This window comes from Microtus oregoni, unplaced genomic scaffold (assembly GCF_018167655.1).
Source record: "Microtus oregoni isolate MIOR12 unplaced genomic scaffold, Mior012 000003F_ref0000135, whole genome shotgun sequence".
NCBI lineage: Eukaryota > Metazoa > Chordata > Mammalia > Rodentia > Cricetidae > Microtus > Microtus oregoni.
The window spans coordinates 35,173,025-35,195,161 of NW_024543062.1; the positions used below are offsets into that span (position 1 = coordinate 35,173,025).

A 22,137-nucleotide genomic window follows, 5' to 3' on the forward strand; every position below is an offset into this window, starting at 1 on the left:
TGGCAAAGCTTTTTGAACAGGTAATTTCACAGTCTGAACTGAATTTCAGAAGGGCAAATGGCTGGGGAGAGAAGAAACTATAATTGGGGTGAACTTAAAGCAGGGCTTCAGAAATAAGAACAATTGCATGCCCCAGTGTGACAGGAGACACATATGCAAAGCTACCTAACAAAAGAAATCTCTTCTGTCAGTCGCAGTTCAATTGAGTATTTGGGACAAAACCATTTTATGCTAAAACAAGCACAAATAATTCACAGTCATCTGCAGTGCACACAGTGGGGAGAGAAGCAGTAGCTCCAGTGACAGCTGTAGCTCCAGTGACAGCTGCGGATCCAGTGACAGCTGTAGCTCCAGTGGCAGCTGTGGATCCAGTGACAGCTGTAGCTCCAGTGGCAGCTGTGGCTCCAGTGACAGCTGCGGCTCCAGTGACAGCTGCGGATCCAGTGACAGCTGTAGCTCCAGTGGCAGCTGTGGCTCCAGTGACAGCTGTAGCTCCAGTGGCAGCTGTAGCTCCAGTGACAGATGTGGCTCCAGTGACAGCTGTGGCTCCACTGATTGACAGCTGTGGCTGCAGTGACTGACAGCTGTGGCTCCAGTGACAGCTGTGGCTCCAGTGACAGCTGTGGCTCCAGTGACAGCTGTGGCTCCAGTGGCAGCTGTGGCTCCAGTGACCGCAATAGCATATCCTTTCTAAATCTTAAAGCTGCAGGCCCTGTGCTCTGAACGCTGTGTCTATGAAATAACATTTAATCTCACAACAGCATATGAACTACCTGTAACAGCATTCAGAGTTACTCACTCAGATGGCTGCATCCCCATTTTACTTTTTAGCTATTTTTGTTGGAGTTTAATAACCCCTTATATTGCTGATGACATATCTCAGTACAACCATTTTAGATAGCTGGCAAAAATCTGTCCTTCTAAACACACATATCAGCAAATACCTAAGCACTGATGTTCATCAAAAGACTGGAAGAAAGCTGTGATGCAGCCTACAAATGAAGCAACTCATGTGTCGGGTCATCTATTTAAAAGAGACAGTTTCAGGCCACACACCAACTACCAAGAGAGGCAAAATTCAAATTTAAGATTGTGGGATACCTAAGATCATATTCAACCATTTCACTATCTTGGGCTATGCTCACAGACCCAGGAGTGAACTCAACTTGTAGAATTTCTGTTCAAAGAATGAAGGTGTGCAGAGTAAGCTGCTGGGACGGTTTAGACTAAAGAAGTACAGCAGGAGAGGGGATGGAAAGAGAGACAGAAAAGAGATTCCTACTACAGAAATAAGAGAATTCAGTCACCAAAGTGACTCGAGCATGACAGGGAGAGGTGGCCTAGGCAAAAAGCCAAGAATGGTACAGCAGCAGGCAGGGGATGAAGGCTGAGGCAGGTGCAGTAAGCCAAAGTGGGGTCCTGGGGGGCAGATGGGTAGAGAAACATGAGGCTCAGGAGAGAATTGGGGGTGATGAGACCTTCGGAGGCATCAGTGCATTTGCATATCAGATTTCCTGACGAGAGGACATTTAATACGATGTAATTTATGGACCCTCCTGACAATTAATATTCACTCACAGGAAGGGCTCTGCAGGCTCCTGAAATTAATTTTGAAGCCATTAAAGGAGACAGAAGGTTACTCTCAATGAAAAACCCTGTGGCGAAGGCATCACCTCCCCTGTTAAGTATCTGAGAGTAATTGCATAAAAGGAAACCCCATGGCGGCTAAAGGTGAGCAGATGAATGGGCTTCAAGGTTGCTATCTTCCTGTTCAGTAAAATCCTAGAACTTACTAGAGTTCAGATGCACCAGGGGAATGCAGTTTCTTATCTCCACTATCCCAAGAGTTGACAGTGGTTAACTTTGTTTCAAAGGACATTTTATTTCAATAGAAAAACAACAGAACATATAAGATGCAACTAATGGTCACAGAGATGTTAGATTAGAAAGTATACTTTATAACAATCCAGTCATGGAATCAACATGTCCATCAACAGAGGAATGGATGGAGACAAGCAGAGGTGTCCCTGTGAAGTGTCAGTCTCAAACGAAATCATGTTTCCTCTCATGAGGTTCTCAGATTCTATACAGATAGCTGATAGCACTGATGCACGTGGCAATGGAAGGAGAAACAAGGATGACCAACTGGGAGAGGTGTTAGAAGAGAGGAGGTGTCTCAGACCACAAGTGAAATTGTGTGAAAGCTGCGTGCAATCCAGTCACACACAGTAAGCATAGTAAGCACACAAAAATGTCAGAAAGTAAACCACAGGTTGAACTGGATGCTGTCACTCAGAGCCCTGTAAATTCTAGTCAGTGCAACGATTAAGAGGAAAAGGTTGCCTGAGCCATACGTACAAACTACCATCACCTGGAGGACACTCTGCACTACTGGAGAACTCAAAGAATCAGCAAAATCATGCATGACCTGATAAAACTACTAGGAAAAAATTTCATACGGCAAATACAAATACACCTATGCAGGTGTACAGGAGAGACCAGTTGGCCACACACCACATCCAGGAGGCATGAAAAACATGCAGGCAAACCTGTCTCGATGTATGCTACTAAGAAGCATAGAGAAAAACGGAGGGACAGCCCTACAATAGAGACCTCCTCCCTCAGCAGCACGCACATTTAACAGGACTCAAACAGAAACCCAAAGGACAATTCCCCAGAATGTAACAAATGATCTTCAAGTACACTAGTGGGCAGAGTGGTGCGGGCATCTTCCAAAGTAGCTAGAGCCACGTAGCGGGGGTACACAGCAGGCATAGCGCATCACATGAGAAACCACAGTTCCCAACCCACACAAAATATGCAAAACCGCAACAGAAAACACAGGTTAAGCTATGAACCTGATCTGCTGACATACACCTGATCCCAGCACGTGAGAGATCGAGGCAGGAAGGTCACAAGTTCCAGGCCAGCCTGGGCTACAGATACAGAGTGAGACCTGGTTATCTCCAGATAGGCAATGAAGTAAAAAGAAAGCTATATATGCAATAGTAAAAACTAATTCACCCAATTGGTCAAAGTAACACAAATATAAGCATATTCCCTTAGCACCAGCACTCAAGGCAGAAGCAGGCAAAGCTCTGTGAGTTCAAGGCCAGCCTAGTCTATACAGCAAGCTCCAAGTCAGCCAGGGCTGCATAGTGAGACCCTGTCTGACAAACAGAACAGATAAGCAAATGCCTATAGACCACCACCTTTTTAACCAGGCTGAGCTTTGCATTCTAATGGTAATGCCTCACATAGGTAAGAAAGCAAAAGAACAGATAAAACATACTAAAGCTTTCAAAGGCTTAGCTACTGTGGTACCGGCTCACATTCTGTAATGTAATCATTTGAAGCAACCTAAATATATACCAGTGGGAGGATCAGGAGAGTAAAATAATTATGAAGACCTTAAAGACAGCAGAAAAAGTTAAGTGAAAAAGTTATAAAACAATCTTATAAAAAGGTTTCAGTTTTGATTTGAATCCTTACAACTGTGCGTGTGGATGACAGAGGGTGTCTAAGATGGAAACAGTAGGGTAGGTGAGAGTTTGTTACTTCCGTGTGCCTTACATAATTGTACAAAACTAGCAAATAATATCTTTTTAAAAATCTAGTGATATCAGCAGAACATGACGGATAATGTCAGGTTTCAGCTACTTCCTGAAGACCCTTTGAGTCGATAGCAGTCCCTGTCTTAACTTGACATACAGCATCCTGGTGTTGATCAGGACAGTGCTCACTGTTAGTGCTAAGCAGTGGTTTCACATTGTAGTGGTAAACACCTCGAGGAGAAACTGCAGTGCACATGGCGCTCTGAGCCGGGTCTAGGCCAGGAGCTCCTGGAAGAAACTGCACATCTAAGAATCCCAGAAGACTGGCCTGTTAGAACTATGAACCTAAACAAAACATACACTGATTCCCTTGAGACACATAGCCTACTCCTCTATGTTCTGACCACAGTCAATTCCAAGTTTATCACTTGGCAGTTTTCAACAACACAGAAATAAAGATTTCTAGTTTATCACAATAAGGTAAACAACGGTCCTAAGAAAAAAGTCATAATGATCAGACTGGGCTGGGAAGGTGCTCAGCCTTAGACTATCGTCCAGCATGTACAAGGTACCAGGTTCACTCCCCAGCATCCTGAAAACAGGAGGGGACACTAAGTGAGATGCTGTGCTCACTGCAGCATGGTTCGCAGCAGCCATGACACGCGAACACCCTAAGTATTGAAAATTAACATCAGGGCACAACAGAATATGTAAGTGTGAAGGACATTACACTAAGTGAAACAACCCCCCCCCCCCGCCAGAAAACACTGCAGGATCTCCCTAAGATGTGCAACCTAGAAGTCAAACTCACATAGGCATGCAGAAGATGGCTTCCTTATAAGCTCAATGGGCTTCTCTCTCAAGTAAAAAACCCACTGAAGAAACAAAATGAATGAGCAACAGTTGTAACATGAGATCACAAGTGGAACTCACCTGAGCCAGTGTGTCTAGATACACTCTCTGCCATTTTGTCTGTGTATTTCATGACGCAATTGAGGAGACATCGAGCAGTGTGCCTGCGCACGCCATTTTCTCCTGAGATCAGAGACACTGTGCAGGGTATTCAACACCTAACCATGCACAAGAGACTCAATGACTATCAGCTTCTAAAGTAGAAGCTAAGGCACCTAGATGCTTCCTGCACAGATCAAGGGGCTCTGTGTTTCTGAAAATGGAGTTTGGCTTGCAGGTGGGTTTCCTACCTCCCGATCCTTGAGCTTCATGGCAAGCACCAACTGATGCCTGTGGTTTGTGAGAGCCTCTCGGTAATTCCCTTTGGAGAAGAACGCAGAGCCTAGATTCCCGTGAGCTCGGCACTCTCCTGTGTGGTCACCTGATTTAGAGGGGGAGAGAAATTCTCCAAGTTACAGCATTATTTATAACATACACGGTTCTCTTAAAAGCCAGATTTACTAGCTAGGACTTGGTTTTTCTTTTAGACTCTGTATGGGAAGATAAGATCCTAGAACCCAACTCTCTAGATGTTATTGTTGTAACACACACGTGCACAGGGGAGGGGTGGGGTGTTGTAAACCTCACACAAACCAGCTGCTGCTGGGAGTCTCTTCCTCACTCTGCAGATGACCTTTGGCTCTGAGCAATTATCAGCTTGCTGGTTAAGCCATCTGATTCCAGGCCTCCTACCATAAATCACTGCTCTAGGAGTATCTGATGGCAGACACCACAGCCCTCCTTTCTGCAACCTGAGAGTCCCGAAAAATCATTACAGCGATGGCCACAATCCCAAGTCATGTCTCTCCTCCTTCTTCTTCCTTGCATGGAGGCAGGAGGCTTACAAGATAAAGGCTGGCCTGGAACTCACAGAGATCCACCTGTCTCAGCCTCCCAGTGTGCCCCACCCCACCTAGCCCTCAGTGTCCCTTCAGCAGACCTCGGTGCCTTCTCATGGAGGACAAACTTACAATGAAGACAAGTCACTCAGAGAACCAGCACCTGGAGCATTAAAACTGAGAACATGAAAACCCTGAGGGAGGTTATGAAGATGCTAATCACATTGCTAGGCCTTCTGGGAACCTTAGACCCTTGCTGTATGAAAATCCTTAAGACTGAGGGCTTTAAAATTGAATGTCCTGTTGCATATATTGGTCATGCCAAGATCAGGGCAAGCAGCTGACATGCAGGCAAACCGCATACCTAAGGTCTTGGCTACGTCCAAGTCTTGCTGCATGTACCCAGTGCTCTTCTCTGTGTTCCCGAGAGACCAGTGTGCACTGCTCAAGGCAGAAAAGACAGAGCCTCTCAGTTTGAGGCTGCAAGTGCCAATCTTCAGAGCAGCCTCTAAGACAACCACAGAGGCCCCGTGGTGGCCAGCTGTCAGGAGTTCCTGCCCAACCACAGACACGACCACAAAGGGACTCTTGTCCAGTTTCATTTTCTGAAGCTGCTGGTAAGTGGGCTCCAGGGTGTCTGAAGAAAAGGAAAACAAGAGAATAAAGATTGATAGACACAGCAATCTTTTCATTGTGCTTTAGAAACATGTCTGTGGCCTGGTCCAAGCGCAAGCCCTTCAACCTGGAACCAGGCACCACAGGGTGGCCCGCATATCCTACGGCTAGTCTCGCCCATCCAACATCTTCCTTCTCCCACAAGCATGGCCACGTTCACCCTTTCCTTTGGCTGTCCTTGCTCAGGACAAGTCCATCCTTCCAGCCACCCCCCACCGGGCACCACCACCCTCCACCGGGCACCAGCCTCCACCGGGCACCAGCCTCCACCGGGCACCACCACCCTCAGCACTCAACCACTCGTTTCTACACTCTCTTCATTTCATGGCGTGCATCGTATAGTTCAGCTAACAGTTATTTTAGAGTAGTTCCACGTATGTCCGTCAGAAATACTAGATTAAATGTTGAATGCTGTGAATGAGAATTCCAGGAAAGAAGCTGTGACCGCTGCTTAAACTGTGGTGGTGTGGAGAGGTTCGGAGCTCACTGCAATTTATCTTGGCCAATCTTTAGCCCTGCTAAACTTCCATTCCCTGCTTTCCCCTCTTTGTGTCAGAACAAATACCCTGTTACTAATGGAGAAAGCTGAACTTAATATTTTGATAAAAAGATTTTTTAAAAAAGCAAACAAACAACAACAAGTAACTTTTGGAATGTATTAACAAAACTGTAGCCTCTTCACCAGTCAAAGAGCTGAGGACAGCGTCAGGCAACATCGACGGCCTATGACGGAGTTCTCCCGACCCTGTCATACCTACCTATAACCTGCCTACTTGATGCAACCACCAGTATATTTGAAAAGTGCCAAAGATTTATGACTTTTCTTTGCTCTGTCACCATAAAAAGTTTATGAAATTGCTATCTTGTAGGAACATGGAATTGGGGGTAATCTAAATCTGTGTTTCTAGGCCATGGTCACTCATATTTGGCTCTTATCCTCTATGAGGTGAGAGATGTGCTTTTGTGTCAATGATGTTTTAAATAGTCAAGGGGCCCAGTGCAGGCTCATGATGCAATCCCTTCCTCTGTCTCCCTGGTGAGTGCCCCTAACATGTTTATCATCCAGAGCAAATGAGAGGACTGACTAAAAAACGCTGTCCATAGTTTCTCCCAGGAGATGCAGAAAAGGAAACAGGAACCACAAAATGCCAACCATTCTCAAGGGCTACTTCTTACACTAGGACACAAACACACAAGGGCTACTTCTTACACTAGGACACAAACACACAAGGGCTACTTCTTACACTAGGACACAAACACACAAGGGCTACTTCTTACACTAGGACACAAACACACAAAGCAACAGCAAGCAAAGCCATAAGAAAACCATCACCTGCATCTTGGTGACTTACCAGGTGGTAAACAAATGTCAGCCTCATTTTATGTTCAAATGGCAACAGCCAGGTTAGAGGTCAGTAAGCCATGTGGGATTAGTTCCATTTGGGGGGTTGGATGCAGATGACAAGCTCCCATCCCTCCCTTCTCTATTTCCTCTAAAGATAATAAGAGTTATAACTGTGCCTCTAGAGTTCCTGAAATCTCCTTCACAACAGTGGTTCCAATTATCCACACATCAAGCCTGTGACAATGCTGGGCTCCTTAAATCTCTAGCATCCTGTATTAACATGAAATCTCCACAATTTATGATTCTTCAGTTCTCTGCTAAGGAGCTCTCGCCTGAGTCAACATCACCAGGGAAACCCTGGAGCACGCTGGTGCCTAAAGCATTTTCCCCTTCAATCAGATCACTAAAGAGAGAACAAAGAACATTTTTACTCCTGTCAAGATGTAAGCAGCAGAATACTAGTCCGCACTGGTTAGCCGACAAGGCTAAACACAGTCAAGAGAGAGCAGGACTGGTAGCAGCGGCATCAGAAGTAGCACCATCTCCAATAGCAAAACCAGAAATAACAGATACCGCCTTTTTAGGAACAAAGAATCTGGGCGTTTATCTGATTTAACTAAGGATAACCAGACAGGGTCAGAGGCAATGCAAGAATCTACTGCAGGATTCACAGCAGATTTAGTTGCAAGCTACAGAGACCTCGACTGCTTTTAACAAGAAGCCCACTGAGTTACACTGTGGAAGGTGGCGATGCAGCCTCCTGTGCAAAGTGGAGTCCTGCCACCAAACTCAGCCTCAGAAAGCAGTGCTGCCAGCCCCCTCAACACATCCTGTATGATCTCTCTTCATTGAACCTGGAGTTTCAGAGCCTACATTTGGGTCTCAGATGCAAGGGAGGGTGGGAAAATTAGGATTGGATGTTTAAGCTTTTATAGTGGAAGGCAGGAAGCAGGTATGCAGAATGGGACTTCCTGACATATAAGGAAAGTGTTCTGTTGCTCATCCCGAAGTGACCGATGCAGGCACAGGCCCATTCTTTAGTCTTTTCCATAGCAACTGCGGGGCCCCTGAAACAGCAGCAGAGGAAGCAGACAGTACTGTAACAGTTGGAAGGCTGGGGTCAGGCGTTGTCTGGAAACTCCCAAGAAGGGAAAAGAAATCTTCACTTGGGCAAGTTTTTTGGTAGATGACAATGATATTAAGAAAATTATAAGTGAAAAAGAAGAAGAAAAGAAAATTCCCATTCAAAGCATATAGAAAGAGACTATAAGTACATTAAAAACAAAACGCCACCACAAAGATAAATTTGAAGTGGATGTGAAAGAAATGTTTCAGGATGATCAAAAGCCTCACAGAAGAGGAACTTGACTCCTTAAACAAAGCGCAGCATTTTTTTAAAAAATAAGAATAGGGTTTATTTAGCTTAGACTTGACTATCACAATATATTGTTTTTTTTTAATTTATTTATTTTTTAAAGATTTCTGTCTCTTCCCCGCCACCGCCTCCCATATCCCTTCCCCTCCACCAATCAACTCCCCCTCTCTCATCAGTCCAAAGAGCTATCAGGGTTCCCTGCCCTGTGGGGAGTCCAAGGACCTCCCACCTCCTTCCAGGTCTAGTAAGGTGAGCATCCAAACAGCCTAGGCTCCCACAAAGCCAGTACGTGCAGTAGGATCAAAACCCAGTGCCATGGTTCTTGACTTCTCAGCAGTCCTCCCTTCAATGGAAGAATGGATGAAGAAAGTATGAAATATATACATATTAGAGTACTACTCAGCAGTAAATAACAATGACTTCTTGAATTTTGCATACAAATGGATGGAAATAGAAAACACTATCCTGAGTGAGGTAACCCAGACCCAAAAAGAGAAACATGGGATGTACTCACTCATATTTGGTTTTTAAAGCGCAGCATTTAAATAGTCACTGCCTTTGTTTTAAGTGGGAGGCATTTGGGGGGGGAAGAACCAGCAAGAGACAGATAAATCTCTGCAAGAAAGACAGATTTCCAACAGGTGCATTTGAGCGGATCAGGCAGTGCATGAAGCAACAGAAGCTGATGTGGCTTAACGGAAAACTGAGTGATAGTGCAAGAACATGTCTGTCCTTCAAAACTACTAACCTCGGGCTCCCCACACTGCTAGGTGTATAGGCCATGGCTGTGGTCGTGGTTACACACGTATACGTATGTGTACAAGTGCATGGTTATGTGTATATGTGTACAAAGACACCAATGTATGTGGACATCTCTGATTATATATGCAGCAATAGACAACTTGACCTCCCAAGCAGCCAGGACCAGGGGTCCATGTCAGTGTACCCAGCCAACTGTATCTGCTTTTGATGACAAAGATAATAAGACACTTTTTAACATCTGTAATTAACCTCTAAGGCTCTCTACAATTCTTTTGCTCCATTTCCTGTTCTAAGACAAACTCGTGCTGTCATCGGAGGGACTAATTCTGTGATTTTTAGCAGATTGACAGAACAGAATGTTGGCAGCCTATAGCTATTCAGATGTTTTTCTTTCTAGAACGGATGCATAATACATGAAATAACTGGTGTCAAACCAATACCATAGGAACATAAAGGCCCTTCGCAACACTGACTGAGCCCTGTTGCAAGTTTTTGAAATGTAAAGTCTTTAGGAATTCAAGAACAAAGTCATGTTTCCTGACACTTCAGGAGCCTGTGAGGATGGAGCAGAGGCTCTGCTAAGGAGCATGCGACATTTGCTAGCTCTGAGAGGCACACCTCTCCACACGCAAACAGGTTTGCTAGGTACTCCAGACCTTGAACTCAGTGGTGCCTCATGTCCAGACAGTTTATCTAAATAGTAATGCCATCATAGCCACAAGAAAGTTTGCTCACATGTTGTATGCATGGGTGAAATTTCAAAAATAAAATAAATCAGACAATTTGGTTAGGAGTACAGAGAATAATAATAAAAATCAAGTTAATTTTAATATGGATAGGGATAGTATATTTATATAGAAAAAATATATTAATATAGGCTGGACCTTCCTTAGAAATGAATTTTTTGTCTTTGTAGTACTGGGTTCGAACTCAGAACTCAGCACACATTAGGCAAGTATGATCTAGTGCTGAGCCAGCTCTCAGATGAAATCTTGCCTTAAAAAAAGATCAAACGAGGGCTAGAGCTCAGAGGAAACAGGTTCGAGTCTCATCATCCACGTGGCAGTTTATAATCACCTATAACTCCAGTTCCAGAGGACCCGATACCCTCCTTCTGGCCTCCATGGGCAGTGCATGCATGTGGTATGCAGACTTCTACATGCATACAAACACACCCAAGAAATTAAAAACACAAATAAAGAAAGCACCAAATTGTAGGCATCTTTGAAGTCATGAGAGATTTGTTTGCTTACAAAAGCACCTTGGTTAAATAATTTTTCTCTGTTGCATTTAAGAAATACAAAACAAGCCAGACATCTTGGCACATCCTGGAATCTCAGCACTTGGGAGATAGAGACAGGAGGGCTAGGAGTTTAGGGTCAGACTTAGCTGTACTGTGAGTTAGAGACCAGGCTTGGCTGCATGACACCCTGACTCAACAAACAAAATCATTATAACAACATCCAAAGGGTCCAAACCACAAAGTTGGGCCTCAATATCAGAAACCACACATGAAAAGCAAACAGTGACGGTCCCAAAGCAAGGCAGCTAGGATGTAGTTTGGTGCACAGAACCACACTGTACAGCCATAGGCCCAGAAAGCATGTCAGACAGAGTGGGGAAGGCAGTGCTAAAGGAAGTCAGATTTATTAAGTCTGAGGGGTGAAAACACTAGGTGCTCCAAGTACCTGTAAGCAGCAGCTTTCTCCAGGGTCAGCCTCAGGTCACTCACTGTAAGGTGGGAAGGGACTCCAAGAGGGACAGCTGCTCTGAGCTGCTTTTTTTTTTTTTGAAATTTTTTATGGTTTTTGTTTTTTACATTTTTCTCAACAAATTGCTTCAAAGCCAAACTGATATCATCCTGCTGGTATCAACACATTTGGAACAACACCCTACAGCAGAAGCAGGAATGTCTCAGAATGAACAGATGCTTGTTCAGTGAGTAAATAAAAAGTCTCCATGAATATTCTTTAAAAGATGTTGTTAGTTCTTGGAGAAGTTCCATGTGCATCCTTCATGGAGAGAATGGAGAAAAAAATGGAAAAATAAAAGTAGAAAATGATAAAGAAAACAGGTTGGCTTTTTTATTATGTTTCCCCAAAAGTTCTGGAGCCCAGGTGTATGAGCTCTGGATCACCGCTTATCGACAGCAAGGTCTGCCATGGTGAAAGCCTTTGGTCCCTGAAGCAAAGACATGGCTTTGTGTGACTTATGAAACATCTGGAAGAGAGGTTTCCTACCAACTTCCCCAGAAGATATGCAAGTCCAACTTTCAGGAAAACGTTCTCTTCTGTAAGCTAGGACTTGCAGAGAGACGTCAGCACTGTCGAGTTCATCAAACTTCTATTTAGCACCTACTTTGAGTCAAGTTCAACAACAGGCAGCAAATTAAAGTCATGTGAAGCTGTAAATGTTTCAAAACATGACAAAAATGTTCATTCTCTCTATAAACAATTAAAGGTCATTTCTGTGGCAAAGACAGAGTTCTGCCTGACATAGCCAAGGGCATTGAGAGCAGTGGCCCTGTCTGTGTTCCAAACTCTCTGTCATGACTGTCACTTCCCTAAGATGACAGCTGGGGCATGTATTTAATCAAAACTTTACAAGTGTTTGTTCTTCAAAACTCAGTGTTCTCAGAGCTCAGTGAGTGGGAGAATATTTGCCCAGTACTCTTCAGATCCTGGGTGTGACCTCCAAGGACCACAGAATAAAAGAAAACAAAACCACCGCTCTGCAAGTAAAGACAGTCTGTTCATGGCCTCAGAATTCCTCCAGCCTGCACGGTCCCATTGCCGTGCATTCTCATTCTCTCAGGTCCAGTGGAATAAAAGCATCAAGGAAAATACACGCTATCCTACTTTTCATCTCTCCCAAACATGTGAGTGCTGCCCATGGCCATCCATACACTTGCTTTAAGAAACACAAGAACAAGTCAGGCATGGTAGCTCACACCTATAATTCCACCAGTCAAGAAGCTGAGATAGGAGGATTGCTGCAAGTTCCAGGCCATCCTGGACTACATAGTGAGTTCAAGCCAACCTGGGCTACTGAGTGACGTTCTGTCAGGAAGAAAGAGGAGAAGTGTGACTGATTGTTCCTGAAAGAAGCTGTGTCTACAAAGCCTGGGGAGTTTGGGCGCTGCAGGGTTGGAAGCCTGGTTAAAACTTCTCTTGGGCTATGTTTAGTTTCTAAGGAGTCGTCCCTTGCCCATCTCTGTATCAGACCTGACATCCTGATAAACAGATAAAAACGTTTGGAATGTATTAATTTAACAAAACCCTACCCTCCACCAATAGAAGAACTAAGAATGTTAGCAGTCTGAGGTCCGTAGCTGAGAATCCCCTATCCTGTTGTAATCCACCACTCTGATATTTCTGCCATGGCAACGCCTTGACTTACAATGTTCTTTGTTCTCTTGTTACAAAACTCCATCAAACTACATCCACAACGGAGACATGGAAGTGAGGAAATCTAAACTGTGTGTTCCCGGGCCATGGTTCTAGAATAAACTATCTCTCGATCCCTTTGAATTGACTGAGGGAGGGATGGAGGGAGGAAGGACAGGAAGGAGGGGGAGGGAGAGAGGGAGGGAGAAAGGGAAGGAGAGACAGAAGGAGAGAGGGAGGACAGAAAGGAGGGAAAGGGAGGGAGGACAGGAAGGAGGGAGAGAGAGGGAGGGAGGACAGGAAGGAAAGAGGGAGGACAGGAAGGAGGGGGAGGGAGGGAGGACAGGAAGGAAGGGGAGGGAGGGACGACAGGAGGGAGGGAGTAAGGAGAGGGAGGGTGGAAGGAGAGGGAGGGAGGACAGGAAGGAGGGGAAAGAAGGGAGGGAAAACAGGAAGGAAGGGGAGGGAGGGACGACAGGAGGGAGGGAGGAAGGAGAGGGAGGGAGGAAGGACAGGAAGGAGGGGAAGGAAGGGAGGGAAAACAGGAAGGAAGGGGAGGGAGGGAGGGAGGGAGGAAGGAAGGGGAGAGAGGGAGGGAGGAAAGGAGGGAGGGAGAGAAGGAGAACTGGCTTAATGTGTTCTCTAATTTTTTTTATTCCTAATAGCTGTATTTGTTCATACAAGAAAATCAACTTATTGTTAGAGATATTGTGGTTTAAAATACTAAATCTATTGAGAATAGCATATCCAGATCTTGTATTTTAGGAATAGAGAAGTAGATATGCTTCTACCCCAAACAGAAGTCTAAGCATCCAACTAAGTTCCTACTCCCTTAAGGAGATAATGGATTCCACCCACAGAGAGATTTTCCTACAGAATGTTTTGGTCTAGGGTGTGAGCGTGACTTGTCTTATTCTAGCAACAGAATGTTTAACTAAAAATGTAACCTGCAACCTTCAACTGGTCTGTTCACTTTCTTGTATCGTGCTAATGCAGTTCTTTTTTTTTTTTATCTTACTCCTACTTTTGGGGGTTGGGGTATTTTAAGCAATTGGAAATTAAATGCAGACAATTTCAGTAAAAAAATAAAATAAAATACTAAATCTAATTTCATAGTGGGAATTATTTAAATACTCCTAAAATACAAAGAAGTGCGCTCATCTGCCCATGTCAAGGGTTTATCACCAGCCCAGACCTCATTAACACCTGAAGAACTTCATCCTACCTACCTCTCATCGGAGACTTCATGGCAGCTTCTACCATACCCACCAGAAGCTGGAGACTTTTGGGGTCTTGAGCCAGCCCAGATGCAAAGGCTGCCAGGGCATCTGCGTGACGTCCAAGGTACTGGAGGGCGACACCCTGTCGGAAGTATGCCTAGAAACACAGGGAAGATGACACAGATTTTATTATCACGCTGCTGTCTATAGTGTTCATAGGGACTCTATATCAGGGTGCAGGATAAGATGCCTTGACTCAAAACTGAATAAAGGGTTCATGACCAAAGAACTCATTTATTCTAAACATCACAAATTGTATTTCTTTCATAAAGTTACATTTAAATTTTTCTTTCATTTCTCAGACACACTAATTGTGTGTTCTATTCCTTGGTATTTATTCTCATTTTGTTTCTAAAATGTTGGTATAGTGCTTGCCTACCAAGCACAAAGCTCTGGGTGCCACCCCAGCACCACATACAGTCACTGTGGTAGCCAACACAAATTCTCATTCTTAACTGGCCGCAGGAGCCCTGTCATCTTAGTGCTGGATAGACACAGGAAGAAGGGCAAGGCTGTCCTTGGGCACACAGCAAGCATGTGACAGTCTTCTCAAGAATGACTATTTGGAGATTGCTGGTATCTTCCCTATGAACCTGCATGGCACATTACCAAAAGAGAGGGAGCGCAACCTCTGTACATGTCCCCGTCACAGCAGTGTGCTGTCTTTGCTTCTCTGTTGTGTGATAAAACACTGACGCCAACTCGGGGAAGAGAACCTTTATTTGGCTTATGAATTACAGTCCATCATCAAGAGGAGGTAGGAGCACAAGTTCGCACAGACACAGAAAGAGCATGTGCACATCAGTGTTTAAAATCAGTCCGGGCACCCACATCTGTTGTTTTATTTGTTTGGGGGTTTTGATCGGTTGATTTTGTTATTGAAACAGGACTTTATTATGTAGCCCTGGCTGGCTACCATCTCCCGACGGCTATTCTTCCACCTCCCTATGGTCTCCCTATGGATGCATGTTTTGTGAGGGTTCAAACATATTTTAAACAGTTACCTAAAACGTGTGCTTTCATTCAAAACAACCAAGATTATTGTTCATTGCATGCTTTAATTGGTTATTTTTCACACTGATAAAAACAATGTGAACATAGAAGAACATTTCCCTTTCGGCTAACTGGAAATTATCAGAGTTGAAAATGTTTAACTATAGAATTCTTTTTAAATTCTGTTTGTAAGCTTTTTCCCAGCACTCAGGAAGCAGAGGCAGGTGGATCTCCTGAGTTCAGTGCCAGCCTGGTCTACCCAGAGAGTTCCAGAACAGTCAGGGACACACAGAGAAACCCTGTCTCTGCTTACATGTGTGCTCCACATCCAGAGGTGTGCATGGATAAGGGTGGACGTCAGACTCAGATGTTGTCCTCAGAGACAGGTCTCTCTCCCTAGGATTTTAAGCTACATGATTAGCTAGATTGGCTGTCCAGCTTCTAGCACAGCTGAGACCACATGCATAGGCCATCACACCCAGATTTTTATGTGGATTCTTTTCATGTGAACTAAGGCTCTGAACCCCAAATTTAGAGTTTAAACTATAATTTGAAGCTAGTTTTGCCAAGTACAGTTTGCTTTTCAAGCTTACAGACAACAATCTACTAAATGATCAGAGTGTAACTCTGGAGCACACACACATGAAGACAAAACACCCCTGCCTATAAAATTTAAAACCTAATTTTTAAAATCACCAAGGCCAGCTGGCCTGGGTCTGAAAAAGCATGGGATAAAACCGGACTCGCTGAACATAGCGGACAATGAGGACTACTGAGAACTCAAGAACAATGGCAATGGGTTTTTGATCCTCCTGCACGTACTGGCTTTGTGGGAGCCTAGGCAGTTTGGATGCTCACCTTACTAGACCTGGATGGAGGTGGGAGGTCCTTGGACTCCCCACAGGGCAGGGAACCCTGATAGCTCTTTGGGCTGACGAGGGAGGGGGACTTGATTCGGGGAGGGGGAGGGAAATGGGAGGCGGTGGCGGGGAAGAGACAGAAATCTTTAATAAATAAATAAATAAAAATTACACAATTAATGTGCTTTTTGTATAACATCTGTCTCTAAAATGCTTGGCTTCTTACTCTACTATTCTTACCATATTGTTTACAACACAATTTAACTTTGTTCAGGTAAACACAGTTGATCACTTCCACAAATAATATTCATGAGCTCGAAATGAAATTTCCTACTCTCAAAACTACTGATTAAAATATACTTCTATGCTTTCCATCACAAACACACAGAACATGAAAGCAGGCGACTTTCATGCTCCCACATAAATCATTTATTTCAGTTTTGTAAAATCATTTATTTCAGTGTTGAGGTGATATGAAGAAGGGAAAAGATGATTCTGGGTTTCTACCAAGAACTAACCTATGAAGAGAATGAACACTGAAATGACTATGGGCTAGTTTGTCTCTCTGGGTGTAAACCAGCAGCAGCTCCTAAAATGAAGGCACAGTTAAGACGGTAACCCATGAGAGCTCTTTCCTTGCCTCTTCCTACTAGATGTGGCCACTATTTCCATTTTAACGTGTCTGCAGACATTGTGCACATCACATTCTGGGGGCTCCAGCAATACAGCACACCTAGAAATAATCATAGTCTTTGGGTCTAGAAGAAATGCATAAGGCTTAAATACAGATATGCCCTGGTTTATATAAATACATACATACATACATACATACATATATATATGTGTGTGTGTGTGTGTGTGTACACATATACATACACACATACGTACGTGTGTGTGTGTGTAAACATATGTAGCTCATATGTGGTGGCACGACCAGAAAACTCCCATGACTCTAGGAGGCTGTGCAGAAGGATTACCAAGAGTTTGAGGCCAGTCTGATCTACATGGTGGTTTCAAATCATCCAGAGTGAGACCTTACCTCAAATTAAATAAATAAATAAATAATAAACACTTAAGAGTTGTGTGTGAGAGCCGGGCAGTGGTGGCACATGTCTTTAATCCCAGCACTCAGGAGGCAGACGAAGCTTTGAGTTCGAGGCCAGTCTGATCTAAAAGAGCTAGTCCTAGGACAGGTTCCAAAGCTACAGAGAAACCCTACCCCCCCCCCCAAAAAAAGAATGTGTGTGTACATGCATACATTCACATATAAATGTGTTGGACACCTATAAGCAAAAATTACTAACTATGGAGGAAGATAAAGAATAGATAGAGTTACTGGTTTCAGGTATGCATTATAATAAACAAAAGCTCTTTTTTTGTTTTCTTGTTTGTCTGGTTTTTGAGACAGGGTTTCTCTGTGTAGCTTTGGAGCCTATCCTGGCCTATCCTGGGACTAGCTCTTGTAGATCAGGATGGCCTTGAACTCAGAAATCCACCTGCCTCTGCTTCCTCAGTGCTGGGATCAAAGGCATGTGCCACCACAGCCCAACTAAAAACAAAAATTAAAAATTTTTAGTCTTATATTTGAAAAGTTCTTGTGTGCTTAAAACAAATCATCTATTATTTTACTGAGAGAGCAATGATTTTGTGGTTTATGAAGTAAAATTACTAAAAGCATGTTTTACTTGGCTTACCCCCGGGGAGTAAGCCAATAACAAGTGCAAGTTGTAAAGAACAGACCTTCAAACAAAGTGGAAGAAAAATATGGACACTCAAGGTTGTCTTCTGATGTCACGTATATACCATGGCATGCCTACACACACACACACACACACACACACACACACACACACACACAAAGAGAGAGAGGCATGTACACAAACACAGATACACACACAGAGAGGCATGTGCACACACACACACACACACACACACACACATACACACACATACACACACCCCATTTAAAGATGCAAGCTGTGGCCTCAAGTGACATGGCAGTGCTATCTGCATGTTTTCTTTGGACACAAAAGGAGATGAGAAGGGTTAACTTAACATGTGCTTCCCACAGCTTTAGATTCCTTTCTTCAGAAGCAGAGAGAAGGGTCAAAGGCCATCCTCAGTTCCCCAGCCTTTCAGACACTGTCAGTGCTCAGCAATGCTCAGATGCAATGAGACGTCATGTCTGGAGAGCAGGCGCCACATTAAATGGGAGCTCTCCCAGCTCTTCTCCCAGCAACAGAAAGAAAATTAATTCTTTAGATTTCTGTGAGGAATATGCCTCAATGAAATTTAAGCTAATAATGCTGAAACCTAGATTGTAGGTGACAGGTTAGAGAATTTAGCATAACATCTGACACAGATTAGAACAGCCTTCTTTGTTAGTTAATGAGAAAAGACTTAAGAACACAGATTCTAGATTTAGAGAACAAACAGAACTCCAATATATACTCAAGTATTAGATATATTATTTACCCTTCTCCATAGCCTAGTTGGGTGAGTCTACCTGATCATCCCCAGCACATACCCTTCATAATAGGCAAATGTAGCCTGGAACCCACATCCAGTACCTAGCCTAATTGAGCTACAGCTGCCTGCACTGTGGTCAACCTCTAGGCTTCTACTAGGAGCTTCGTTGCCAGTCCCCACCCTACACAGCCTCCAACCTCTCCACTCAGGCAGACAGACCCTGCATATCATCCTCAAGGTCTAGTTGGACAGGTCATAATTAAAAGGCATCATACATCAAATGGAATAAATGGACATCTACAGAAGATTCCACCTGAATATCAATGTCTAGTCTACACAGCAGCAGAGGTTTTTCTAGAATAGTGCTCATACTGAAGGTACAAAGCAGATCTTTACAAATCAGAAAGACTGAAATAATCCATGTCTCCACCTGACCACAATGTAGTGAAACTTAACATGACAGCAAAAGTGTCCAATAAATGCACAGACTCAGGGAGGTCAACAGCTCAGTATTGAACAATAGATAGGTCAAAAACAAAATCAGTATTAAACAATAGATAGGTCAAAAACAAAATCAGTATTGAACAATAGATAGGTCAAAACCAAAATCAGTATTGAACAATAGATAGGTCAAAACCAAAATCAGTATTGAACAATAATAGATAGGTCAAAAACAAAATCAAGACCAAAAAATTACTGGAACTCAATGAAAAAAAACACAACACAACAAAACCTGGGACACAGAAAGCAGCCCTTTGAGGAAAACTTATAGCTCCAAGTGCTTAGACTTAAAAACCAAAAAGGAATGACTTAATGATGTGGTGATATTTTATTTATGCCCTAACAAATAAAGCTTGCCTGAAGATCAGAGCACAGAGCTAGGCACGAGTTAACCATAGAGGCTTGGAGGTCTGTACAGACAGACAGGAAGTAGTATGGTTGGACAGTGAGGAATATAAGGCCTGAGGAGACAGCTCAGCCCTTTTAAAATCCATTGAGGAGTTAGTAAGGTAAGAGTTGGCTGTGGCTTGCTCCTTTGTCTATCTGATCTTTCAGCATTTAATTTACCCTGATATCTGACCTGGGTTTTTATTATTAAGACCAATTAGAACTCATGCAACATGATGATACAACTCAAAATGTACAAAAACAAGAACAAACCAAACCCAACCACAACTGATGACAAGAAATAATCAAATTCAGAGAAGAAATCAGAGATAGATGCCAGAGGAAGCAATACAGCAACAGCAGACTCAATGAATCTAAGAACTGATTGTTTGAGAGGATAAACAAGACCAACATACCCATGACCCAGCAACCCAAAAGAAAGAAGACAGGATCCAAATGAATAGAATCAAAACTGAACAGGGAAACATTACAACAGGTAGCAAAGAAATTCAGAATATTATAAGGGAATACAGTGAGCTGTGCTCCAGTAAGCTGGAAAACCTAAAAGAAATGGATGAATTTCTTGATTCAGCAAAAACAACCAAAATTAAACCAAGAAGTCAAAAAACTAAAGGGACCCATAACAAATAATGAGTTTGAACAGAAGTAAAATCCTTCCAGATAAAAATATCCAGGCCCAGATGGATTCGCAGAAGAATTCTACCAGACTTTCAAAGGAGATCTACACCCAATTTCTTCTTAAATTGAGAGAGAGGGCGAGAAAGAGAGAGAACTCTAAAACTCATTCTATGAAGCTAATGTTACTTTTACTCTAATGCTAAAAACCAGGTAAAGACAAAAAACAAAAACAAAATAAAAGCTACAGGCCAATATCCCTGATGAACATAGATTTAAAAGTTCTCTGTGCTTGCAAACTCAATAGAGACATACATTAAGAAGATTATCCACCATGATCACCTTGGCTTTAGCTCTGAAACACAAGGATGGTTCAACATATACAAAACAATAAAAGTAACAAGCCAGCCATATACATGGACTTTAAGACAAAACTACATGACCATCATCTTAGTTGATGGAGAAAAAGCCTTTGCCAAAATCCAGTATGCCCTGATGATAAAAGTCACAGAGAGAATAGGAGGAGAGGGACCATACCTTAACACAGTACCAGCTACATAAAAGAAACCACAGCAAGTATCATCCTAAATAGAGAAAAACTTGAAGCAGTACTACTGAAACCATGAAGTATACAGGAATGTTCACTATCCCCACTCCTTATCAATATTGTTCTTGAAGTATTAGCTGGAGCAATAAGACAAGAAAATAAAATGAAGAGATACAAATAGGGAAGTAGAGGTCAAACTGTCCCTTTTTGCAAACGATATCATACAATAGAGATCCCAAAAATTCTACCAGAAAACTTCTAGAAACAATAAACAAATTTGGCAATGTGATAGGATAAGGAATCAACCTGCACAAATCAATAGTCTTTCTACACACTACCAACAAACAGAAAGAGAAAGGAGATCATGTGCACTCCCATTCATAATGCCCAAAGAAAATAAAATATCTAGGAATAAGTCTAATAAAGGATGCGAAAGACATTTACAATGGAGTGTAATTTAATGTAATTAAACCTCTGAATAAAGAGAGAAGGGCACTAAAAAAAATGGGGAGACCTCCCATGCTCATGGATTGGTAGAATCAATATTATGAAAATGATCATTCTATCAAAAGACATTTATGGATTCAATGTATTCTCAATCAAAATCCTCTTCTCATTCTTCACACAGAGACAGACAGACAGAGAGAGAGAGAGAGAGAGAGAGAGAGATACACATATATATACATATATATATTACAGATATAGATATATCCTATCCTAAAATTCATATGGAACCATAAAAGAATTCTGGATATCCAAAACTATCCTGGGCAAAAAGAACAATACTGGAGGGATCAGCATCCAAGATCATATTTATTACAGACCCACACTAACAAAAACAATATGGGACAAGCACAAAATAAACATGTAATACCAATGGAAGAAAATCAAAGACCCAAACATGAGCTCAAATAACTTCAGCCATTTAATATTTGACAAAGATATCAAAAAACATAAGCTGGAGAAAAGAAAGCATCTTTAACAAATGGAAAAACCTGCAGAAGAATGAAACCCACTCTATTACACTGCACAAAACCTAATTCCAAAGGGATCAAGGCCTAAACCTGAAACTTAGACACTGAAACTGAAAGAAGAAAGCATGTATACCTTACGTATACCTTACATAAAACAGGAATAGGGAAAGACTTCCTTTATAAGACTCCATTTGCCCCAAATTAAAACCAACTATTGACAAGCAGGACTTCATAAAACTAAAAAGCTCCTATACAGCTAAAGAAACAGTCATGTGGATCCTGGGGTAGGTTGATCCCGAATTTCCTGAGAAACCACCACACTGCTTTCCAAAGTGGTTGTACAAGTTTGCATTCCCACCAGCAATGGATGAGTGTTCCCCTTACTCCACATCCTCCCCAGCAAAGGCTATCATTGGTGTTTTTGATTTTAGCCATTCTGACAGGTGTAAGATGGTATCTCAAAGTTGGTTTGATTTGCATTTCCCTGATCGCTAAGGAAGTTGAGCATGACCTTAAGTGTCTTTTGGCCATTTGAACTTCTTCTGTTGAGAATTCTCTGTTCAGTTCAGTGACCCATTTTTTTAATTGGTTAATCAGCATTTT

The 22,137-nt window shown here is 42.8% G+C and overlaps 1 protein-coding gene across 1 annotated transcript in view; it reads right to left on the minus strand.

Annotated features, from left to right (window-relative positions):
* The window catches only part of Ttc28 (tetratricopeptide repeat domain 28), a 354,826-nt gene that overhangs the window by 214,416 nt on the left and 118,273 nt on the right, over positions 1 to 22,137 (minus strand). Inside the window, exons 2-4 of the mRNA XM_041648394.1 lie at positions 14,117 to 14,264; positions 5,709 to 5,981; positions 4,757 to 4,887 (exon numbers count right to left, since the gene is read on the minus strand). Of these exons, the coding sequence (XP_041504328.1) occupies positions 4,757 to 4,887; positions 5,709 to 5,981; positions 14,117 to 14,264 (552 nt within the window). The remainder of the gene's footprint in view (positions 1 to 4,756; positions 4,888 to 5,708; positions 5,982 to 14,116; positions 14,265 to 22,137) is intronic.